The sequence below is a fragment of the Cetorhinus maximus genome, chromosome 10, assembly GCF_964194155.1.
Source record: "Cetorhinus maximus chromosome 10, sCetMax3.hap1.1, whole genome shotgun sequence".
Lineage (NCBI taxonomy): Eukaryota > Metazoa > Chordata > Chondrichthyes > Lamniformes > Cetorhinidae > Cetorhinus > Cetorhinus maximus.
The window spans coordinates 132287700-132312521 of NC_135888.1; the positions used below are offsets into that span (position 1 = coordinate 132287700).

At 48.7% G+C, this 24822-nt stretch overlaps 1 protein-coding gene across 1 annotated transcript in view; it reads right to left on the reverse strand.

Annotated features, from left to right (window-relative positions):
* Positions 1–766: 766 nt before the first annotated feature.
* The window catches only part of ndst1b (N-deacetylase/N-sulfotransferase (heparan glucosaminyl) 1b), a 96009-nt gene continuing 71953 nt past the window's right edge, over positions 767–24822 (reverse strand). Inside the window, exons 11-13 of the mRNA XM_078551199.1 lie at positions 22708–22817; positions 13669–13771; positions 767–2164 (exon numbers count right to left, since the gene is read on the reverse strand). Coding sequence (XP_078407325.1) covers positions 2045–2164; positions 13669–13771; positions 22708–22817 — 333 coding nt within the window. The 3' untranslated portion in view covers positions 767–2044. The remainder of the gene's footprint in view (positions 2165–13668; positions 13772–22707; positions 22818–24822) is intronic.

Consider the following 24822-nt stretch of genomic DNA (forward strand, 5'->3'; position numbering starts at 1 on the left):
CAGATGCAGCTGACTTTTCATCAGGAGGAAATGGGGGACAGGCCAGATTATTTATTGCCAAGAAGCGGCTGAACGTTTCGAACTGAAACATTGGTTTCAAATCATTAAAAGGGAAACTGTGGAGAAAGAAATCCATTCCCGGAGCATATCCTCGGATACAATCCTTTGTAAAGCAACTTAATCTCCTATCAGGTAGCTTTGGCTGGTACAGAGCCCCATCTTGCAAAATCCACAGGAGAACCTCCATTATCTGCACCTCAAATATCTGTATCCCCACTAACCGCTTGGGTTTTTTTAAACATGGGATAAAGCCTGCTAACATTGCAGAATCCTCTCATCTCAATCTTCTGTCTAACACCAGGTAACCTCACAGCCCAAGAGTGGCTCACTTTATTCTTATTCTGAGGGCATTGTTGTATCCATGACCAAGGATTGTCCACCTGTCATTATGTTAATTATGGAAGCTCAACTGTATTTTACAAGACCAAATGGAGATGGTTCGTCTCCGACCCACATCAGCCAAAGACACTGAAAATGTTCTTGGCCAAATTCAAAGGAGCAATGGTTGACATTAGCATATCATACCTCCCTACCAGAATCTATTTGGTCCCAATTGAGAAGCCTCTATATTAAATGTTCTGCAGAGCCTCTTCCAGCTCATTGACCTGGTTTAGAATAATTGATAAGTTGTACAAAATGGAGGGCTCATCCACCTTCAGTATCATGTGGAACTTTCCGTGCAATGTTTTCATGAAGATGGAGATTCTAGGTGACGCTTCATCTCTATGCAATGGCTCAAATGTACTTGTGTTTGAATAGGGCAAAGGCTTCTAAAAAAAAGACAAGTATTTCAAACTCAAAACCATGAAGAGGTTGAACCAACCCATTGTGATGCTACATTTGGAACACCAGCGAGAGGCGAGGGAAATCGTGAAACGCGTCAGGTTTTTTTTTCCAAGAGTGCAGAGCTCTTTAAACATGACATCATTACATTAAATACACCACACGCCATTCATCAACATACTTAAATTTTGGGGAACTGAACTGCGTTCACAGTAATTGAACGGCAGCAGTGCCCTGTGACTGCCATGTGGTCACTGATCTTGAATCATTTCTGAACGGCTTTCTGTAAACCAGTTTCTGTAGAAAAGCAATGATGCCCCTTTATAAATTTAATCTGGAGGGAGGAAGCGGAATTCTGCTACCTTAAACTTCAGCTGCAAAGTATTACAATGAGATTAAGGAAATAGTGGTCATTTTGAAATGGTTTTTTTTTATGTGACTCTGGTCCTATTGTACACAAACGACTGTCTTATTTGCTGGCCTTTGACAGAAGGAGTTGTGATTAGCGTTCATCTGGTTGCCAGCCTTGGCCACCAGCATCGCGCTGTTGTGCAGAGTCTGTGTTTAGAGACTTAAAGAGTTGTTTCCTGAAGAAAATCTGGTACACCCTTCAACACAGTAAGCTCCTTAGGGAACCAGTCAAAAGCAACTCACTTAAGGCGACATCTTTCTGAGCGAATTGTTGCAGGTCAGGTGAAGAGCAGAGTTCTTGCCAGGATCTCCCTTCCAACATACTCTTCACTGTGACTGTTCTGAGGGAGAGTTCAACGGACCTCTCCTGAGAGTTAATTGAAACTGAATAACGGTTCTATGCAGCAACACCTCAGGAGGAACGAACGTAGGTCTAGACTGAACTCCAGCCATGTTTTGAGGAACCAATTATTGCTTACAGCTTTCACTCCCTTCTGGTCCTCCTGGAGAAGCCACCCACAGCAGAGAGATGAAAATATACAATGATCTTCACAAGCATCCAGTCGGCACTTAGATCATAAGCACCGGCCTCCCCGCAGGCCTAATAAACCATCAGCAACGTTGAATGCTTCAATGGTCCCTGGAGACCCAATCAGTACTCAGTAGGACGAGGAATCAACCAGGCCGTTAGCGAATGAATGATGATGAGACTGAAATGCTGTCTTGATCTCTTAAGGGAACGGTTTGAAGCATGAATGCACGAGTTCACCCTTTGTCGCAGGTCGGACAGCTACCTGTTGTTCTGGAGCTCTTCTCTCAACCATGTGGGGAGAGTCTGTCCCAGTTTATACAGCAGCTTCGAAAGCTCAATGTTGGAATCCCTATAGTATTCTCTTAAAAAGACTCTTGACTGTGGAAGGAAAAAGAAGCACAATGACTGGTTAACATCATACAAGCCTTGGAACTGCAATCAATACTGCACTGGTAAACATGGCAACGTGGCTGCCCCTCAACACAACAGAATGGTGAATGAAAACAATCCCACTGAAGCTAGGAGATCTTGTGCCTGTCCAGCCAATAACTGACAAAAAAAAAACACTTATAAGTTCCAAAAAAGTGTGTTGTTCCTCCAACTCAATCATCCTTTCCCCCTACTCCCTTTAAAGCCGTGACATCTACTAGGCTCACGGACACGGATGCCGGAATTTTCCGGCCCTGTTGGCGTCAGGCATCACGGTGGGTGGGAACGATGATTTGGCGAGAAGGCCAAAAATTCACATCGTCGTGAAATCAGTTTGCAATGGTCCGCTCCACCCATCAATGGCGGGCTGCGTTTCCACTGTCGCATTGTCGGGAACCTAATTTCAATAATTTAGCATCCCATTATCAGCCCTGCTCGCTGGAGTCATCCCTCCCAGGTAAAACTTATCGACCATGTCGGTGTGACTTCAGAATGGTGCGCATCACGACATTCTCTAAAAGGAGTGCGGCCTCCTGAACTGCGAGGGCAACTCGGGGAGGGGGGGGGTGAGTGCACACAACCTTGCGCAGCGTTCGCCAGCATCGCCCATAGGACATCGAGGTGGCACAGGCCAGTCACCTTTTTCCCGGTTGGCTTTAAGTGCGGTGCCAGGGCTGTAGTGCCGGCGGCGGGGGGCGCGGTTGTGGTGGTTGGGGGAAAGGCAGCACAGGCTGAAGGTAGTACCCAAGCACATGGCGGGGTGGGTGGTGGGTGGGTGGGGGGAGTTAGGGAAGCGGCCACACACTTGGAAAAATTGGTCAGAAGTGAGCATTCTTGCGCAGCTGAGACTGTTGCAGTCGGAGCCTCTGAACTCAAGCAACACAAAAGCATGAAAGTGCCACCAAATGCTCTAGAACTTTTCACCCCTCGGGCGCAGACTGCAAATTAATGTGTGTTTTAGGGGGCAGCAGAACATTTGGCCGACTGGGCAAGTTGTAGAATCCCCTTGCGAAAGGCGACCATGGCACAGTCACTGGTGGAGGTGCTCACAGCCCCCTTGCAATGTCAAGTTTGGACCAGTCTCCCTGATGGTTCAAGCTAACAGTGCAGCCTTGCAGTGCAGGTCAGGAGAATGTCTGTGCCTGAGCTGAAAGCACAGCGTGCAGTCCAGTGGCCAAAGCTGCTGCCAATCGGTCAAGTGGAGTGGGGTGGAGGTGGGTGGGGTTTCGGACAGCCAATGAGCACACTACACACTGGCCATCCATGTGATGGCCAGCACTTTCCTGCATGTGTGAAGGGACCTTTAGACTTAACCAAGGGAGGTTCTTAGTACACCTATGGAAACCCATGTGTCTCTCTCTTTGATCCTGCAGGAGGAGAACATCAGGATCGTGGAGCCTTGGTGATTTAGCGGTATGCCTCATGGTTTACAGAGACCAGACACGAAGAACAGAGCAGCAGAGGTGCCTGACTCAGCAACGAGAGGAGCACCTCCCTCAAGATGAAGGTGCAGCAGGGCCTGGTACACACACAGCTGCGGATCCACAGTGAGCTCTCGCTCAGAGGTGCCTCACTAGACTCAGGGTCTACAGACGGTGCCTTTTATTCCTACAGATGACTGAGAACTAGTGTCACTGAAGACTGCACATGTCTAGGGAACTGGTCAGTCATATATGCCACCTACTGCAGGATTTGGCAGCACAGGGACATGGAGGGCATCCACTGTCAGTGGCCATGAAAGTGACAGTGGTGCTCAATTTCTACACCAGTGACTCCTTCCAGGGCTCCACAGGTGACCTGTGTGGGATCTCTCAAGCCTCAATGCACAAGTGTATCCAGGAGGTCACGGATGCTGTCTTCGTGAAGACACGGAACTTCTGCATTTCGCCTGGGATTAGGAAATCCAGGAAACAAGAGCGCTGGGATTTGTGCAGATCTCGGGTTTTCCACAGGTGCAGGGCGCTATTGACCGCACTCACAGGCGCTTAGATCTCCATGGCAACAAGCAGTTAACTACCTCAACTGCACGGGGTTCCACTCGCTGAATGTTCAGCTGGTGTGCAACCACCACAAACGCATCCTGCAGGTCTGCGCAAGATTCCCAGGGAGTGTCCATGACTCTGATATCTTCCAGAGTCCAGACAGGTTGCAGGGTTGGCTCCTCGGGGATAAGGGCTACCCACAGAGGATGTAGCTTTTGGAATTGAGGTTCTGGTGCCTCCACAGGTCCGGTGGAGCACTACAATACAGTCCCAAGAGGGTATTGCGCATCATTGTTGCTTGCTTTGCGCTCCACAACCTGGCGCTGCATCGTGGGGAGGACCTGGCTGAGGGGGAGATGGAAGAGCTGCACGTCTCCTCCAATGAGGAGGATGTTGAAGCAGGGGACGAGAATGATGAGGTCCCTGAAGGCGAGGATGCCGGCGATGAGGCCATCACTCTGGTCAAATGAGGCAGTCATGCTCAGGAGGGCCTCAAAGCCGCAATATTTGTGGAGGATGATGACGAGATGCAGTGAGGACAGTCCTGACATCCTCACTTTGCATCTGTGAATGTTTGACTCCTATGTGGGTGATGGCAGCGCACATACCCTCAGTGCTCAGACTCATGTCATGGAGACTCAGCAGAGGCCCTAACAGTCATTCGATTCCAGGAGGATGATGACAATATGCAACGAGGACACTCCAGAGATCTTCACATTGCCTCTGTGAATGTCTGACTCCTGTCTGGCTGAGGGCAGCTCACTTGCGCTTTGTGATCAGGGTCATATCATAGAGACACAGCCCTGAAACTTTAAATGCACCTGACCCTTTATTTGCCTTCAGCACCTGAGCCCTTCAGGAGCACAGCGTCACTGGTCACAGGTGCTGAAGAGATGGGGGCCAATCCCACATTAAGGGGGCTAAGAGCACACAGAGAGAATGATGAAACTCTGTGACACCTGCCCACGACATTCTGGCAGCAATGACAAGCACCATCGAGGTGCAGGCATCAGTAACGTGTCCAGTGAGTGTGAAGCCAGACCATCACTTTGGTCTGAAGGTTACCCACGGCACAGGGAAGAGGCCCTGGACTGAGACACCTGCCTTTATCTTGTGCAGAAAAGTTTCACATCTGAGTGACACGAACACTGCTCATCAGAACAAGGAGCCATAGGCAGGGAGTCATTCTTGGGAGTTTATTGACAATAGTGAACATTATGTACAAATGATTAACACCCATGCCCAGGCTGTGCAACTACATCTTCTTAGTCTTCCTAACCCTGCCGCTACGTCTTGGTGCTCCCCTGACATTCACAGCAGAGGTGGAGGCAGCCTGCTGACTGCTACGCCCTGTCTGTGATGATCTTGATGAACGTCCTCTGGATGGCCGAGACCCGGATGGCCCTGGCCTGCTTTCGGGCTCCTGCTGTGTGGCAGTGGCACCCTCCTCAGCCTGTGGAGCTGGAGCTGCTGAGGTCACAGGAAGAGGGGATTTGGATGGGCCGGACACTCCAGAGTCACCTGGGTGGATAGCCCCAGGGGGTCCACCTGCTGATCCTCCTCCCTATGGGTGCACGATGGCCCCTGGCTGACTCCTTGAGCAGAAGGGGTAGCTGGAGTGAGATCGAGCTACCCCGCACCCTTCTTGCGTTGATATTGTTGGTGGCAACTACAGTGTCAGTGATGGAGTTCAGCCCATGCAGCAGTGCAGGACTAATGTCCTGGACCAAGGTCTCCATGGCAACCACCATCCTGCCAGTGTTGACCTCGGTGCATTGGCATACCGGCGCAATCACCTCAGCCTGAAGGCGGATGGACTCCTCCATTGTGCCTTGCAATCTGAGGAGTACAGCGGACATCCCTTCCTGATGTTCCTGAGCTTGCCTTTGCAGCTCCAGCAACTGTGTTATGACCAGTCGAGTCCAAAGGCCCCTCATCTGACTCGGACTCAGCAGATTTCTGGCCTCCAGCCGTCCTCCGAGTATTGGAAACCTGGGAGGTCCCTGCCTCTGCCTGCTCTGGATCAGACAGTGTTCTCACCAGATTGTGATCCCAAGGCTACTCTAGAACTAGGTCCGACCGAGGTGTGTGTCTCTGTGCTGGTGGAGGGTGTGGGTGAGCGCTGTGACGGGTCTTCAATTAGAGTGTCATCAGGTTCTTCTTCCGAGGTTTCTTCGGGGCTTGATTTGAGGACCTGGCTCGTGAACCCCCTCGGCTGTTTCCCAGATGTGCCTCTGAAAGCGAGGAGAGAGAATTAGTGCCTGGCAGGGGACTGCAGAACAGGGGAACTCACTCACAGAATGGTTGATGGATGTGGCACTGCTGGATCCTCACTTGGTAGAGCAGCGTCGACCTCACCATCAGCACAGGAATGGTCCAGATCCTCGCCGGCCAGCTGGATGACTCTATTTTCAAAGTCTGCGAGGACCTTGATGTCAGGCATTCCTGCACCAGTCTGCGACCTCTCCCTCTTGTGTGCCAGCTTGCCCTGCATGAATACAGATGAAGACAGTGTAAACAAGATGCCTGCCAGGCCAGATGAGCAGGATGCCTGGCAGATGTGGGTGGTGAGTGGTGCCATGGACGGGATGAGGACATGACCCGTAGGGCAGATGATGGTGTGTGTGAGAGTGCGAATGGTGATGTCTCTTGAACTGGCAGTGAGTGAGATCCCTGTGGACGTTTTATAGGTTTGTGAATGTGTGAGTTGAAAGTGATGAGACTAGTGACTTGGCGGAATGGAGATCTTTCATCCTGTTTCGGCACCGGGTGGCTGTCCTCTTTTGCGAGGAGTTGGCACTGACCACCGCTGCCTCCGCCTCCCATGCTGGATTGGTGTCCTTGCTTGGTGGTCTTCACCCAGAGTGGGGGTAGAGGACTTCATGACGGGCCTCCACTGCTTCCAGTACACGCCCGAGGGAGGTGTCGCTAAATTTAGGGGCAGCATGTTTCCTCCCTTTTGCAGCCATGACTTTGCAGCAGCTTCCGAGGCCTTGGGGAGTGCCAGCTCTGTGTAGGGGCGCCCTTTAAATAAATTACTGAAGGCCTGAGGTGATGGCAGGGCGGGCAAATCAGAGGCCACCCTGCCAGCGATCCGGCCTGTTTCCCGGGAATACATTACTAATGAGAGGGGGCGCGCCTGGAATGCACTGTCAAGGGTGGCATTTGTGCAATAGTTAGAGGTGACCTTGGCTCAGGAGATCAGGGTGTAGAATCGGTTTGGATGGAGATGAGGAATAGTAGGGAAAAGAAGTCACTAGGGGGAGTAGCCGACAGTCCCCCTAACAGTAACCACAGTGTAGGACAAAGTATACAAGGAGAATTATTGGGTGCTCGAGATAAAGGGATGGCAATAATCATGGGTACGTTAATCTACATATAAACTGGAAAAATCAGATTGGCAGTAGTAGCTTGAATGAGGAGTTCATAGAATGCTTTCAAGATAGTTTCTTAGAGCAGCATGTTCTGGAACCAACCAGAGAGCAGGTTATAGTAGACTTGGTATTGTGTAATGTGACAGGATTAATTAATGGCCTCAGAGTAAAGGCAGCAGATAGCAGTCACCACAATATGATTGACTTTTATATCCAGTATGAAAGGGAGAAGAGTGGGTCTAAGACTAGTGTTTTAAACTTAAATAAGAGCAACTATGTGGGGATGAAAGCTGAGCTAGCTGAAGTGAATTGGGGAACTAGGCTAGGGAATAGATCAATCGAGGAGCAGTGACAGACATTTAAGGGGATATTTCAGAATATTCAGAATAAGTTTATTCCTATTATAAAGAAAAATTCTAAAGGGACAACCCACCATTTGTGGTTAACTAAAGAAGTTAGGGAAAGAATTAAACTTAATGAAAAAGCATATAATTACACAAAGATGAGTGGCAGGTCAGATGATTGGTCAGAATATAAAGAATGGCAGAGAATGACTAAAAGGTTAATCAGGAGAAAGAAATTAGAGTATGAGATGAAGCTAGCTAGAAATATAAAAACGGATATCAAGAGTTTCAACAGGTATTTAAACAAGAAAAGAGTAGGTAAGGTGAGTGTTGGTCCTCTGGAGAGTAAGAATGGGGAGTTAATAGTAGATAATAAGGAAATGGCAGTTAAAATGAACAAATATTTTGCTTTGTCTTCACTATAGAGGATACAAAAAACATTCCAGTAATAGCTGTGAATCAGGAGGTGGAAGGGAGAGAGGAGTTTGGTGAAATTACAATCACTGGGGAAGTGGTATTGAACAAACTGATGGAGCTGTGGGCTGACAAGTCTCTGGGTCCAGATGGACTTCATCCTAGGGTCTTAAAAGAGGCGGCTAATGAGGTAGTAGATGTGTTGGTGTTGATTTTCAAAAATTCCCTAGATTCTGGCAAGGTTCTAGAAAATAGCAAATATAACCCCTCTATTCAAGAAGGGAGGGAAGCAGAAAACAGGAAACTATAGGCCAGTTAGCTTGACATTTGTCATGAGGAAGGTGTTAGAGTCAATCATTAAAGAGGTTATAGCTGGGTGCTTAGGAAAAAACAAGGTAATCAGGAAGAGCATGGTTTTATGAAAATGAAATCATGTTTAACCAGTTAGACTTCTTTGAAGGTGTAACATGTGCTGTGGGTAAAGAGGAGCCTGTAGACATACTGTACTTGGATTTCCAGAAAGCACCTGATGCCACATCATAGGTTATTACAGAAAATAAAAGCTCATGGTGTAGTGGGTAACATATTAGCATGGGTAGAGGATTGGCTGGCAGCAAACAGAGAGTATGCATAAATGGGTCCCAATCTGATTGGCAGGATGTGAGTAGTGGCGTCCTACAGGGGTCTGAGCTGGGCCTCAACTTTTTACTTTTTACAATTTACATCAAGAACTTATATGAGGAGAGCGAAGACATGGTGGCTAAATTTGCAGACGACACAAAGATAGGTAGGAAAGTATGTTGTTAAGAAGACATAAGGGGCAGGATTTTCCTGCTAGCGAGTGGGGGGGAGGGGTGGGGGGTGGGGGCAGGACGTAAAATGACACGCGCCCCATTTAAATTTCAGATAGGCGGGGGCTCAGCAAAATCAGCTGTGCGCCCGCCGACCTGTCAATGGCCAATTGAGGCCATTGACAAAGAGTCATTGAAGTAATTAATGGACCTGCCCGTCCAACCTTAAGGTTGGCGGGCAGGCCGGGAGCCCTGGTGGGCTTCAGAAAAAGCATGAAACCTCATCCACGGGCGGGATGAGGTTTCATATAGGTTTTAAAAAATTTAAACATGTCAGGGATTTTTTTTTTCTTCTATTTTTAATAATTTCTATAATACAGACAATCTCCCTGAGGCAGCACTTAGCCTCAGGGAGATGAGTGCGCTCTTTTGTGTGCATGCGCGGAAGAGCGCACTCTCGGGTTTAGGGATTCCACCCCAGCCCGCACAGGGAGTGCATAGTGTTTCCGTGCGGATGTCACGCTGGGCGGGCCTTAATTGGCCCGCTCATGTAAAATGGCGGTGCGCTCCCAACTGGGGGCGCCGATCAGAGGCGCGCCTGTGCGTGCCCGCACTTCAACTTCACCCCCAATGGGGGGAAAATCCTGCCCAAGGAGTTTGTAGATGGATATAGTTAAGTTGAGTGAGTGGGCAAAAATCTGGCATATGGAGTATAATGTGGGAAAATGTGAAGTTGTTCACTTTGGCAGGAAGAATAAAAGAGCAGAGTATTACTTAAATGGAGAATGACTGCAGAATTCAGAGGTGCAGAGGGATCTAGGTGTTCTAGTATGAGTCGCAAAAAGTTAGTATGCAGGTACAGCAAGTAATTAAGAAGGCTAATGGAATGCTATCCTTTATTACGAAAAGTCTTGAACATAAAAGTAAGGATGTTATGCTTCAGTTATACAGGGCACTGGTGAGACCACACCTCGAATACTGTGTGCAGTTTTGGCCTCCTTATTTATGTAAATGCATTGGAGGTGATTCAGACCAGGTTTACTGGATTGATACCTGGAATGAGCGGGTTGTCTTATGAGGAAAGGTTGGACAGACTGGGCTTGTTTCCACTAGAGTTTAGAAGAGTGATGGGTGATTTGATTGAAGTATATAAGATCCTGAACGGCCTTGACAAGGTGGATGTGGAAAGGGTGTTTCCTCTTGTGGGTGAGTCCGGAACTAGGGGGGCACTGATTTAAAATTAGGGGTCACCCTTTTAGGACAGAGATGAGGAGAATTATTTTCTCTCAGAGGGTTGTGAGACTTTGGAACTCTCTGCCTCGGAAGGCAGTGGAGGCGGGGTCACTGAATATTTTTAAGGCTGAAGTAGATAGATTCTGGTTAGGCGAGGGAATCAAAGGTTATTAGGGGTGGATGAGAATGTAGAAACTCAAAACACAAACAGATCAGCTGTGATCTTATTGCATGGCGGAGGAGGCTCGAGGGGACGAATGGCCTACTTCTGCTCCTATTTCGTATGTTTGCATGAAAACCCGCCATTGCGGCCGGATGGTGAAATGACTTTTTTACCTGCCCGCTACCGCACTTTGTGCGAATCTGGGATGATTCTGCCCAGAGTATTTTGACATCTCAGCCAAGCAGACATTTATTGAATGCAAGCCTGGATGAGTGGGTGTTTTTGAGCTAGGTGGTACAGGTAGACAGATAGTTGTGGGTGGGGTGGGGGTGTGCGGTGCCCCAGTGGTATCTGGGTCTGATCCTTGCACGTGCAATTTCTAGCAGGGATCACTGGATATGATCAGGAAAGGTAAGCCTGGCTGTATCCCTCTCAGCCCAGGGTATGGTGGGCTCAATTATTGAGCTCCCACTAGATAACCTATCTCAGCACTGAGAAGGATGCATCATCCCTGGCTCAATAGAGAAGTTACAGAGTGTATCAAATCTGCACAATCAGTGGTAGGTCAGAAGATTGATCGGATTTTAAGAACCAACAAAGAATGGCGAAAAAAAGTAAAGAGGGAGCAAGTTGAGGAAGAGAGAAAGCTAGCTAGTAAAATAAAAACAGTTAGTAAGAGTTTCTACAAGTGTTTAAATGAGAAATGAGTAGCTAAAGCTAGTGTTGGTCCACTAGAGAATGAGCCTGGGGAATTTAAGATGGAAAATAAGGAAATGGTGGAGGCGTTGAACAGGAATTTTATGTCTGTCTTCACTGTAGAAGACTTAGAAAACTTTGCAAAGAGACTTGAAAAATCAAAAGGTGACTGGGAGAGAGGAACTTAGTCACTAGGGAAAAGGTGCTGAGAAAGCTATTAGACCTAAAGGCTGACAAGTCCCCAGGACCAGACGGCCTACATCCTAGGGTCTTAAAAGAAGTGGCTGCAGAGATAGTAGATGCATTGGTTATAATCTTCCAAAAAATCCTTAGATTCTTCAAGGGTCCCAGTGGATTGGAAAATAGCTAATGTGACACTGTTATTCAAGAAAGGAGGGAGACGGAAAGCAGGAAACTACAGGCCACTTAACCTAACATCTGTCATCGGGAAATTGCTAGAATCCATTATTAAAGAGGTTTGGGCAGGATTCTTAGAAAATCATAATTTGATCAGGTGGAGTCTGATCTTATGAGAGGGAAATCATGGTTAACTAATTTATTAGATTTCTTTGAGGGAGTGGATCAAGGGGAACCTGTAGATGTGGTGTACTTGGATTTCCAAAGGGTATTTGATAAGGTGCCACATCAAAGGTTACTACACAAGATAAGAGCACATGGTGTAGGGGGTAACACATTAGCATGGATAAAGAATTGGTTAGTTAACAGGAAGCAGAAAGTAGGAATAAAGGGGCCTTTTTCAGGTTGGCAAGCTGTAATTAGGGCAGTGCCACAGGGATCAGCGATGGGGCCTCAACTCTTAACAATGTACATCAAATTTGCCTATGGTACCAAGACAGGTAGGAAAGTAAGTTGTCAAGAGGAGGTAGAGAGTCTGGAAAGGGATACGGGCAGGTTAAGTGAGTGCGTGTAAGTTTGGCAGATGGAGTATAATGTGGGAAAATATGAACTTGTCCACTTTGGCAGAAGAAAGGAAAAACAGCATATTATTTAAATGGAAAGAGATTGCAGGACTCTGAGGTGCAGAGGGATCTGGGTTTCCTGGTATATGAATCGCAAAACGTTAGTATCCGGGTACAGCAAGTGATTAGGAAGGCAAATGGAATGTTGTCGATTGTTCCAAAGAGAATGGAATATAAAAGTAGAGAAGTTTTACTGCAGCTGTACAGGGCCTTGGTGAGACCCTGGAGTACTGTACGCAGTTTTGGTCTCTTGTTTAGAAAAAATATATAATTGCATTAGAAGCAGTTCAGAGAAGGGTCACGCGACTCCTTCTTGGGATGAAGGGTTTATCTTATGAAGAAAAGGTTGAACAGGTTGGGCCTATACCCCATTGGAGTTTAGAAGAATGAGAGGTGATCTTATTGAAACATATAAGATCCTGAGGGGACTTGACAGGGTGGATTCCGGGAGGATGTTTCCACTTGTGGGAGAGACTAGAATTAGACAACACAGTGTAAGAATAAGAGATTTCCCTTTTAAGACAGAGATGAGGAGTTTTTTTCCTCTCAGATGGTCATTAGTCTCTGGAATTCTGTTCCCCAGAAAGGCTGGGTCATTCAATTGATTCATGGCTGAGTTAGACAGATTTTTGATAGACAAAGGAGTCAAGGGTTATGGGGGGAGGGTGGACAGACAGGATAGTGGAGTTGAGACCACAACCACATCAGCCATGATCTTATTGAATGGCAGAGCAGGTTCAAAGGGTCGAATGGCCTACTCCTATTTCTATGTTCCTGCTCCAGGGATCCAAGTATGGAAGGCGGGGAGAGGGTGGTAGCTCAAGTTCAACATCTTTTTCTCAGACAGCCAGACTGATGTTGCAGGGAGTAGACGCCTGACTAGGTGCTGTTTAAATATGGCGCCTGGACCTTTGTGACCACCATCGGGTAATGGTGGGGTCGGTGGCTTCCTGCCTGCGCCCTCCGTATGATTGGACGGGCCCCTCCACTGGGCATAGTTAATTGGCCGGCTGCCAGCTGACCGGCCTCCAAGGGGAAGTCTCACTCACGTCCACTCCTGCCATCTGGACACTCGATGGTGCGGTAAGATTCTGCCCAAGAGGCGCTGTCAGGCTGACACTGTTAAATGATAAGTACACATGAAAGCCAAAGTGATTTGAGTGGTCACCATCTTAAATTCACAGACTTCTCTCACACGGAACAGAACAGGCGGGGAGAGTGAAGTCACAATGTTCAGACTTCTGACCGAGTAAAATGGTAAAAAGGAAGGGTCATCAGAATTCAACTGAAACAACCCTGGCTGAACACTTAGCTCCAAAAAGGTTGGAGATCTGCTTGTCTCCATCGTTAACAGTGAGGCCTTGCTGCCATATCACAAATACAGATCTAGAAACAGCCTCCCCCAGGGTTCACCTCACACAGCACTTGATTGGTGCTTGGCTACAGGTCACTACATTGGGACCACGGGGTACATACGTCTGTGTCCATCTCCGGGTATCTCCGGCCTTTGCTCTTCCCCAGGCACTTTGCTTTATTGCCATCCAGCAGCTGACACCAGAAACCTTTCTTCGGATCAAATCTGAAAGTGAGAAAACAACGTGTGTCAATAGGACTTGCCGAAATATGGATCATTTTCCCCAACATCCCTGGTATATTGGGCATTGGTGGCAAGGCCGGCATTTAGTGCCCTGTGCCAGTTGCCCTGTCAACTGAGAGGCCTGCTAGGCCACTCAGGGGCAGTTAAGAATTAACCACATTGGGGTGGGACTGGAGCCACAGAGAGGCCCAGGACGGGTAAGGCCAGCAGATGGGTCAACTAGATGGGTTTTTAATGGCAGCTCGACAGCTTCATGGTCACTTCTTTCTCACTGAGACCAAGATACTCCCAGGTATCTTTTCAAACAATTCAAATTCTTCAAACTGCCAGAGTGGGATTTGAACATTTATTATTCCAGGGACATAACTGCAAAAATACATCAGCCATGCTTTAACCTTGGAAATTGGCTCATTTCCGAGGACTAAGAGCATTCTGAAAGGAATTGTGTTTTTTTTTTTAAAGACACTGTCCTTTAAAAGGTTAATGCAAGGGCTCTGGTTCAAGCTGTTCCTGGAAAAGACAGCATTTTACAAGAAAAGGTAATTATACCTTTTGACCCCAGTGGCTTTGAGAAAACATTTTTTAAAATATTTGTTCATGGGATGTGGGCATTGCTCACAAGGCCAGCATTTATCCCTAATTCAGGGGGCATTTAAGAGTCAACTACATTGGTGTGGGTCTGGAGTCACATACAGACCAGGTAAGGACAGCAGGTTTCCTTCCCCTAAAGGATATTAGGAGGTTTATTACAAACAATCAGCCTCCTAATTCCAGATTTTTACTGAATTCAAATTTCACCGTTTGCTATGGTGGGATTTGAACCTGGGTTGCCAGAATACTAGCCCAGCGACAATACCACTACCCCATCGCCACTGCCACCACAAACACCACCACCACCTCCCTGGTCAGCTGGTTTTGCTTTGGAGAGAAAACAAGAAGGATTAACTGTTGAGATAAAGAAGCTCTGGAAGCTCCAGACCCAGCCCAAAGCAGTTGCTCTGGAGTCGCCCCACGTTCTGAAATCAACTGACTGCAAGTTATCTGTGAAGTCCGCCTGAAAAGTAGTGCAAGAGTCATTGATTCTTCCGCAGACCAGCGCCGAGAGACCAGCCGTATAACTCGGACACCATTTCGAGGACTCCATCATTTATCTTTTCCCCTAGAACCATGGACTTTTAACCTTTTCGCAGAATTCCTCTATTTTATTTTATTTTTTTTTCGTGTGCGTGTGTGTGTATGTGTGAGAATGTGAGAGAGTGTGTGTGTGTGTGTGAGTGTGTGTGTGTGAGAGAGTGTGTGTGTGTGTGTGTGTGTGTGTGAGAATGTGAGTGTGTGTGTGAGAGAGAGTGTGTGTGTGAGAATGTGAGAGTGTGTGTGTGAGCATGTGTGTGAGAATGTGAGAGTGTGTGTGTGTGTGTGAGAGTGTGTGTGTGAGAATGTGAGAGTGTGTGTGTGAGAGAGAGTGTGTGCATGAGAATGTGAGAGTGTGTGTGTGTGTGAGAGTGTGTGTGTGAGAATGTGAGAGAGTGTGTGTGTGTGTGTGAGAGTGTGTGTGTGAGAATGTGAGAGAGTGTGTGTGTGTGTGTGAGAGTGTGTGTGTGAGAATGTGAGAGTGTGTGTGTGAGAATGTGAGTGTGTGTGAGAATGTTAGTGTGTGTGTGTGAGAATGTGAGAGTGTGTGTGTGGATGTGGGAGTGTATGTGTGAGAATGTGAGAGTGTGTGTGTGAATGTGAGAAAGTGTGTGTGTGTGTGTGTGTGTGTGTGAGTGTGAATGTGGGAGTGTGTGTGTGAGAGAGTGTGTGTTTGTGAGAATGTGTGTGTGAGAATGTGAGAGTGTGTATGTGGATGTGGGAGTGTGTGTGTGTGAGAATGTGAGAGTGTGTGTGTGTGGATGTGAGAGAGTGTGTGTGTGTGAGAATGTGGGAGTGTGTGTGAGAGAGTGTGTGTGTGTGAGAATGAGTGTGTGTGAGAATGTGAGTGTGTGTGTGTGAGAGTGTGTGTGTGGATGTGGGAGTGTGTGTGTGTGGATGTGGGAGTGTGTATGTGTGTGAATGTGAGAGAGTGTGTGTGTGTGTGTGTGTGAGTGTGTGTGAGAATGTGAGTGTGTGTGTGTGAGAATGTGAGAGTGTGTGTGTGGATGTGGGAGTGTATGTGAGAATGTGAGAGTGTGTGTGTGTGAATGTGAGAGAGTGTGTGTGTGTGTGTGTGAATGTGAGAGAGAGTGTGTGTGTGTGTGTGAGTGTGAGAGAGAGTGTGTGTGAATGTAGGAGTGTGTGTGTGAGAGAGTGTGTGTTTGTGAGAATGTGAGTGTGAGAGTGTGTGTGTGTGTGGATGTGGGAGTGTGTGTGTGAGAATGTGAGAGTGTGTGAGTGTGTGTGTGTGGATGTGGGAATGTGTGTGTGAGATTGTGAGAGTGTGCGTGTGTGGATGTGAGAGAGTGTGTGTGTGAGAGAATGTAAGAATGTGTGTGTGAATGTGGGAGTGTGTGTGAGAGTGTGTGTGTGTGAGAATGTGTGTGAGAATGTGAGTGTGTGTGTGTGTGTGTGTGAGAATGTGAATGTGTGTGCGTGAATGTGGGAGTGTGTGTGAGAGAGTGTGTGTGTGTGTGAGAATGTGAGTGTGTGTGTGTGTGAGAATGGGAGAGTGTGTGTGAGAATGGGAGAGTGTGTGTGTGTAGATGTGAGAGAGTGTGTGTGTGTGTGAGAGTGTGAGAGAGTGTGTGTGTTTGTGTGTGAGAATGTGAGTGTGTGTATGATAATGTGTGTGTGTGTGAGTGTGTGAGGGTATTTGGAAAGAATGATTATTATACTTTCATATTTCATATCGTATGTTAATAATGTTTTACTTTCTACTTGACAAGACTGATTTTATAACAAATGAATCATTTTGTTGTTTATTGAAGAAACCTGGTCATTCTGAGATTCAGTGATCAAGCACATATTTGACCGTATAACTAGCTGGAAAAATCACATATATATTGTGACCCGTGGAGTAGTGGGAGTGGAGACAGACAGTGCACACCTCCCATCTCGGATATAACACATATCAAAACCTGCTGCAGCATTTATCATTAGAGAAAGCCGTGGTGGAGCACTTACTTATAGCTCATATAACATCCCACAATAAATCATAGAGTCATCATCAAGGTGAAGAAGGAGACTATTCAGCCCATCGTGTCCATGCAGGAGCCGCGAGGCTTAGCGCAGTCTTCAAGGACGGTTGTGGGCAAGCGCTGGAGCCTCCTCTTCACAGCAGGTTGGGATCTCTGCCCAGTGTGATCGCACCCCATTATCCCGAGTCGGGGTGACTTCATTATGGCCCCAGTGGATTTTACTGCCATGAAATAGGAGCTCAGTGCATTGACTGCACAAAACCCGAGCAGCAGGGACTCTTCCCCCACCTCCGGGAAAGTGACACAAATCGTGATCTATAGGTGGCAGAAGGGCCCCGAGGAAGATTCCTAGGTTTGCTTTTAGGCATCAGCTAAGACTAAGGCCTGCCAAAAGGCAAGGAGGGGAGCCTCCCAGACTCCTCCATTAAAGAGGGTTTCACTCTCCCAGTGCTGTCACCATGGTTACACACGTTAATGTGGGTCACCCTGCACCTTCTACTCTCCTGTCAGCAGACTGGGAACAGCCCTAAGCAGATTCCTGTCTGACAACAGTTACAGATACTACAGCATCAGAATGGGACATTACAGATCCTTCTCTCAACGCAGGTACTTGTTTCCATTGAGTTGTTCTTGTGACAATGTGACCTATTTCCACACAGCTCTCCCTGACATCCACTGTTTTCCATGACTTAACCCAGGGAACAGCCTGTTTTATTTGGTGTGTTGTGTGTGTGTGTCTGTGGATAAAATGAAGACAGGCCAAAAGGGGGAGGTGTTGTTCAGTATATACTTGATCACAATTGTGTGAGAACTTTTAAAAAATTCATTTATGGGATGTGGGCTTCGCTGGCTGGGCCAGCATTTATTGCCCATCCCCAGTTGCCCTTTACAAGGTGATGGTGAGTTGCCTTCTTGAACCGCTGCATAACCTGTAGATACACCCACAGCGCTGTTAGGGAGGGAGTTTCAAGATTTTGACCCAGTGACAATGAAGGAACGGCCGATATATTTCCAAGTCAGGATGGTGAGTGGCTTGGAGGGGAACTTCCAGGTGGTGGTGTTCCCATGTATCTGCTGCCCTTGTCCTTCTAGATGGTAGTGGTCGTGGGTTTGGAAGGTGCTGTCTAAGGAGCCTTGGTGAATTCCTGCAGGGCATCTTGTAGATGGTAAACACTGCTGCTACTGTGTGTTGGTGGTGGAGGGAGTGAATGTTTGTGGAAGGGATGCCAATCAAGCGGGGCTGCTTTGTCCTGGACGATGTCCAGCTTCCTGAATGTTGTGGGAGCTGCACTCAGCCAGGTAAGTGGGGAATATTCCATCACGCTCCTGACCTGTCCCTTGTAGATGGTGGATAGGCTTTCGCACTTAAATTAAGTCGGGCCACCCCCACAGAAGTGATGCTGGGCTCCCACGGGTTCTCCAACCGGTCAGAGGTTGGGGGAACCCCCATCACTAGCACTAAATCCCGGTCATCGAGTCATTAAGACACAGAAGGAGGCCATTCAGCCCACTGAGTCCATGCCAGCTCTCTGTAGAGTAACCCAGTCAGTCCTAGTCCCTCACTTCATCCCTGCAAGTTTATTTCCCTCAATTGCCCATCCAATTTCCTTTTGAAATCGTTGATTGTCTCCACTTCTATCACCCTCAGGGGGCCTTCAGCGTATAAAAATGGAGGTGTCGTTTCTCAAGGTCAATGAGCAGGATGTGATTTCTCTCCTTCAAGTCTGCTGTCATCATCCCCGTTCTCAAAAAAAAAAAGTTCTGGACCTCTCCATCCTTGCAAACTGCTGCCCCATCTCCCTTTTCTCTCTAAAGTCCTTGACTGTGTTGTCGCCTTCCAAATCCGTGCCCATCTTTCCCAGAACTCCATGTCTGAATTCCTCCAATCAGGATTCCGCCCCCACCACAGTCCGGAAACAGCTCCAATCAAAGTCACAAATGACATCCTATGTGACTGCGCCAAACTATCAAACCTCGTCCTTCTTGACTAAATCCCGGTCATCGCGTCATTAAGGCACAGAAGGAGGCCATTCAGCCCACTGAGTCCATGCCAGCTCTCTGTAGAGTAACCCAGTCAGTCCCATTCCCTCACTTCCTTTGGCACGGTTGACCACACCGTCTTCCTCCAGCGCCTCTCCACTGTCGCCAAGCTGGGCGGGACTACTTTCACCTGGTTCCATTCTTATCTATTTAATCCCAGTCAAAGAATTGCCACCGATGGCTTTCCTTCCCATTCCAGCATCGTCAGCGCTGGTGTTCTTATCTACTTGCTTCCCCTTTGAGATATCAGCCAAAAATACACCAGTTTACATATCTACGCTGATGTCATCCAGCTCTATCTCACCATCACCTCTCTTGACCCCCTTCATTGACTTTGAACTGTCAAGCTGCTTGTCCAACGTCCAGTAATGGAGGAGCAGATACTTTGTCCAGTTATGTATTGGGAAGCCTGAAGCCAATGTCTTCAGTCCCCGCTACAAACTCCATTCTCTCGCTACCAACTCCAGTCCTCTCCCTAGCAACTGTCTCAGGCTGAACCAGACCACTTGCACCCTTAGTGTCACATTTGATCCCAAGATGAGTTTCCGGCTTCATATTTGTGCCAGCGCTAAGACCGCCTTTTCCACCTCCTTAACATCGCCCGACTCCGCCCCTGTCTCAGCTCATCTGCTGCTGAAACCCTCATTCATGCCTTACTCGACTAATCTCTTACACTCTTCAGGGGCCCCACATGTTTAACAATCCGCAAACTTGAGCTCATCCAAAACTCTGCTTTCTGTGCCCTAACTCGCACCAAATCCCGTTCACCCATCACCCATGCTCACTAACCTACTCCTGGTTAAGCAGTGCCCCGATTTTAAAATTCTCATCCTTGTTTTCAAATCCCTCGATGGCCTGGCCTCTCCTTATTTCCTCCGGTCCCTCAACCCTCCAGGGTCTCTGAGCTCCCCCAATTCTGGCCTGTTGAGTATCCCCAATTTTCATCGCTCTGCCATTGGCAGCCATGCCTTCAGCTGCCTGGGCCCTAAACTCTAGAACAGTGGGAGTAATGAGAAAGGACAAAATCAGGAACCAGCACATCAGAGGGTCAGTGAAGATCGTGGAATTCGGTGACTACGAGGGTGACAGAAGTGGAGACAATCAATGATCTCAAAAAAGGAAATTGGATGGGCAATTGAGAGAAATAAACTTGCAGGGATAGAGTGAGGGAATGGGACTGACCGGGCTGCTCTACAGAGAACTGTCATAGACTCGGTGGGCTGAGTGGCCTCCTTCTGTGCCTTACTGACTCGAAGACCGGGATTTAGTGCTAGCGATGGGGGGGTTCCCCCAACCCCCGCCTGGTTGGAGAACCCGTGGGAGCCCAGCATCACTTCTGTGGGGGTGGCCTGACTTAATTTAAGTGCACTTAACTGGCCAGTGTAGAGCCTTGCATGCTGTCAAAGCCCCTAGTGGGGTGGAAATCCTGCCCTCGAGAGCCGCTGACCAATCGGAGGCCGGCAGCTCTCCTTTGCCAGCAGCGCCACCACCAGCAGTGCTGGCTGCAGCTGGTAATGCGCCAGGGCCTGGCCTGAAATCGCCGCTGGATCCTTGGACACAGGTGAGTGAGGCGGGATGGGGGTCTCAGGGAGGGTCGCCAGAGAGAGAGGTGCAAGGTGGTGGGAGGCAAGGGCTTTCAGCAGCTCCCCCCCGCACCTTCCTGATGCCAGCTGCCTGACAATGAGGGATCCCGCCCTCCTGAGGGTTTGCTGGGTGGCCTTTGGGAGGCCCAACAGACGCATGAGGGCCCCCATTAAATCCCTGAGCCACCACTGAATTCCAGCGGCTCATTAATTAATGGGCCTAACGGACATCCTGCCGTTGGCGGGTGGGATTCCAGTGTTGGACCCTCCCCTGACACAACTTAATCGGAGACTATTTTCCCTAAGGCTGCGACTTCAATGTGGGTATTGCTGGCCGGCTTCCCCTCTCCCCCCACCCCTCCCGACTCCGCTGCCCCCACTATCATGCCCGCTCTGGCATGCTACATCACACTCCACATGTGACCCTCCGACATCAGGCACCCACGTCTGGGTAAAAACTGGGCCTGGAGATCAGAGGCTTACAAAGCACCTAAGCCAACCCCAGTGCCAGATGCAGAGAGGGCCGGGAGCCTGTGTATAAGGTGGGGTATTTAGCTCCTGAAGTAATTAAGTGGATCCAAACTTCGAATCAGTGGAAGGACTGTGAATAACTAATTTATTCACTCATGGGATGTGGGCGTCACTGGCGTTTATTGCCCACCCGCCTCCACTGCACCATTTAGCTTCATCCTCTTCCCTACCACATCAGCCAGCAACTGGTTACCTATCAATCCCAGCCGCTTGGGGCTGAGTCGTTAAGCAAGGTCACACAGCCACAGGGGGAAGCCATTCAGCCCATCGAGTCCATGCCGGCTCTCTGGAGGGCAATCCAGTCAGTCCCATTCCCCCTTCTCTACCCACGTAGCCCTGAGAGTATAGCTCCTTCATGGGCCCTGCCGATTTCCTGGGTTGGTCAGTCTCCTCTTCCGCCACCCTCGTGGGCAGCAAGTGCCAGGTCGTTCCCACTCACTGCGTAAAACAGGTTCTTCCCCACATCCGCCCTATATCAGGTGCTTGCTGCTACCGGACCAGCCGTCATTGGTACAGCTCTCTAGTTTCTTATTGTTCAATACACCTAAATCACCTTCCCCAACACCCCTCGCCCCCGCCTCGCGCCCCACCCCCGCATCTTAAAGAAGTTCCATGCCTAGTTGGGAAAATAAATACAGAAATCGCCAGTAGTTATTGCCATAATCTTACAGGCTTTCAGATCTTAAGGGCGGAACCTGATTGTCCAAACGGGCAGCCTGGGCAGCAGGGGAGAGGGACACACCAGCTTCAGGAGGCCACGACCGGCGGGTTCTCTGAGGTTATGGCACTCGGGAGGAAGGGGGAAGGGAGCGCGATCGGGAGGGATGGAGCTTGAAGCTCGGGGTGAGATTACCACTCCCTCCAGGATTGGTCTGGAGTCTCCAGGACACCAGTGTGTGCAACCCTAGAGAAAAATCATCGGGACATTAAAAAAGATTGGTGTTTTTTTTTTTGGTCTTTTTCTTTGGACATTTCTCTTTGCCAGATATAAAAATATTGAAAACAGGGGGTAAAAAAGACTGTTTGGCTGACAGTCAGGCATCATCCAATTGGGTAATGAGTCTTTTTGCTTTCCAATTGGTGTGGGAAGGCCGTGCGTCACAAGGAGGAATGTGTTGGTCGACTAATGACTGGAATGTGCTGCAAGTCATTTAATAAAACCCCCAGGGGTACATTTAATCACAGCTGTGGCAGCCCTAGATTGGCAAGGCCCAAGCCTTCCGAGAGAGGCCTGGAGGGAGTGTTCCTGCTCTTCCCGGCCCACAGAGTTTGCTGAGTCACTTACCTTGGAGGGGCCCAGCAATTCTCGCCTCCCTTTCACTGCCCAAGTCTCCTTCCCCCCACCACCCCCGGGGCATCGCAGGTGGCAGCCACTGACCTCAAACTGGGTTCTAATTGCACTGTGGCAGTGTGATTTAACCATCCTTCTAAGCCTGTCGGGGTTGACGAAGTCAACCTGGTGATGCTCCGATGTCAAAAGACAATGACAAACGGTGGTGGTTGCGAGTGGCGGGTTGGGCCGGCGCTCCTGGCGGGTTTACTGTTCGACGCCCCCGACCCTTCTCCTGTCCGCCGTGTGTGCGGGTTGAGGTTTTACCCTCGAGGCCCAAGGGGTTACTTTCAGTGGAAAACAAGTTAAAACGCTACTCACATCAGCAACTTGTGATAATCAACAACATTTCGAAGCCCCAGGAATTTCTGCACCTTTTCCATCGTGGCTGCTGGTTCTGTTCGGAGAAGCTGACCGTCGAGGACAAGGATCTGAGAGGTGAAAGCGAGAATTACGTGACTGGAGGGGGACATCACAAGGCTCTGGCACAGGACCCAATAACCTTGCCCGTTCTCGGGCTGCATTTTACGTGCCCCCACCAGGCGTAGGGGTGGTGGGGGGTGGGGCAAGAGGGTGCCCACCCCACCACCTTCCCATCCCCCCCCCCCCGAGCTCACCCCCAAAGTACAGGGTGGGGGCTGGGCAGGCGCCAAAGTCAGCAGCCCACCCGCCATATTTAAATAGGTAATCGAGGGTCAATTAGGGTTGTTTCCAGGCCAATTGACCCCGGTAATACCTTGCTCGTGCCATAAAATATAGGACATGCGGGCAGACCAATCTTTAAAAAATACAAGTTTCAAAGGTCCGGAAGGAAGTCGTGGAGGGAGGGGGATGGGGGAGGTTCGAGCTTCAGGGGCTGCCCTTTGTGAACTTGGCGGGGAGGGGGGTGACCCCACTAAGATTGAACCCCCTTTTCTCCCTAACCTGCCGCGGCCTTAAACTGTCCCCCTCCCAGACCAGCCGAAACCTCCCCTCCCAAGACCCCGGACTGACTGGTTCCGGGGGTCTCTGGGCCTTGTTTGTCTTGTTGCAGTCCCAGCAGCGTCCACAAGGGGCTCTTGGCACTGCCAGGGCTGATGGAGTTGCCAGCCAAACAGATTGGCTGGTAGCGACTGAGAGTGTGACCTCCTCCCCAGGGAGGGGCAGAAGTCCCACACTGGCCCTGTTAAGCTCCCCCCCCACCACAAACGTGTTATGGTTGCGGGGGTGGGCCGGCATGGAGTGGGCCGGCTCCACACTGATTTTACTTCTGGGGGGAGGGGGGGTGGGGTGGTGGTGGGGGGGGAAGGGGGTGGGTGATCCATTCCCCCGCTACATCATAAAATGCAGCCATCGTTAGGGGCAAAATTAACAGTGACGTGGACACTTGCAGGTTAAGTAAAGAAAGCCAGCGCGGGTTTAATAAGGAAAAAACGTGTTTAACTAATTGCTTTTTGAAGAGGTCACAGAGAGGGTTGATGAGGGCAACGCTGTTGATGTGGTGACTAGCAAAAAGCATTTGATACAGAGCTGCACAACAGACTTGTGAGCAAAGTTATAGCTGATGGAATAAAATGGCAGCGGCAACATGGGTAAGAAATTGACTGAGTGACAGGAAACAGACATTAGTAGTTAATGGATACTTTTTGGACTGGAAGAAGGTTTGCACTGGAGTTCCCCAGGGGTCAGTATGGGGACCCCGGCTCTTCCTGAGATATATTAATGATCTAGACCTTGGTGTACCGGGCACAATTTCAAAATCTGAAGGCGATACAAAACTTGGAAGAATTGTGAACTGTGAGGAGGACAGGGTAGAACTTCAAAGCAACGTAGACAAGTTAGTGGAATGGGCCAGCAGATGGCAGATGAAGTTCAATGTGGAGAAATGTAAGGTGATTATTCATTTTGGTAGGAAGAACACGGAGAGACAATATAAAATACAGGGTACAATTCTAAAGAGGGTGCAGGAGCAGAGGGGCCTGGGTGTCTCAGTGCATAAGTCATTGAAGGTGACAGGTCAATTTGAGTGCGCGGTTAGTAAAGCAGACAGTATCCTAGGGTTTATTAATAGGGGCACAGAGTACAAAAGCAAGTTGAACCTGTATAATACACTCATTAGACCTCAGCTGAAATATTGCATCCAGTTCTGGGCACCATATTTTAGGAAAGATGTGAAAGCATTGGGGCAAGTGCTGAATCTAAACTTACAAGTTGAAGTCAGGGGTGGAGATTGATATTAATTGGTGAGATTAATTTCCGGTTAGACTCGTTATTCAGCCGACAGGTTCACAACATTAGACAGAAAAGTTTAATGAATAAAGTCAACGTGCTTGTGGTTATAAATGTTTCCATAACTTACACAGCCTTGTCCTTAATGAACTGGTGAGATGTACTCACTGGCCCTGTCTTAACATTAACAATGATGTCTACTCTTCTATGGGATGTGGGCATCACTGG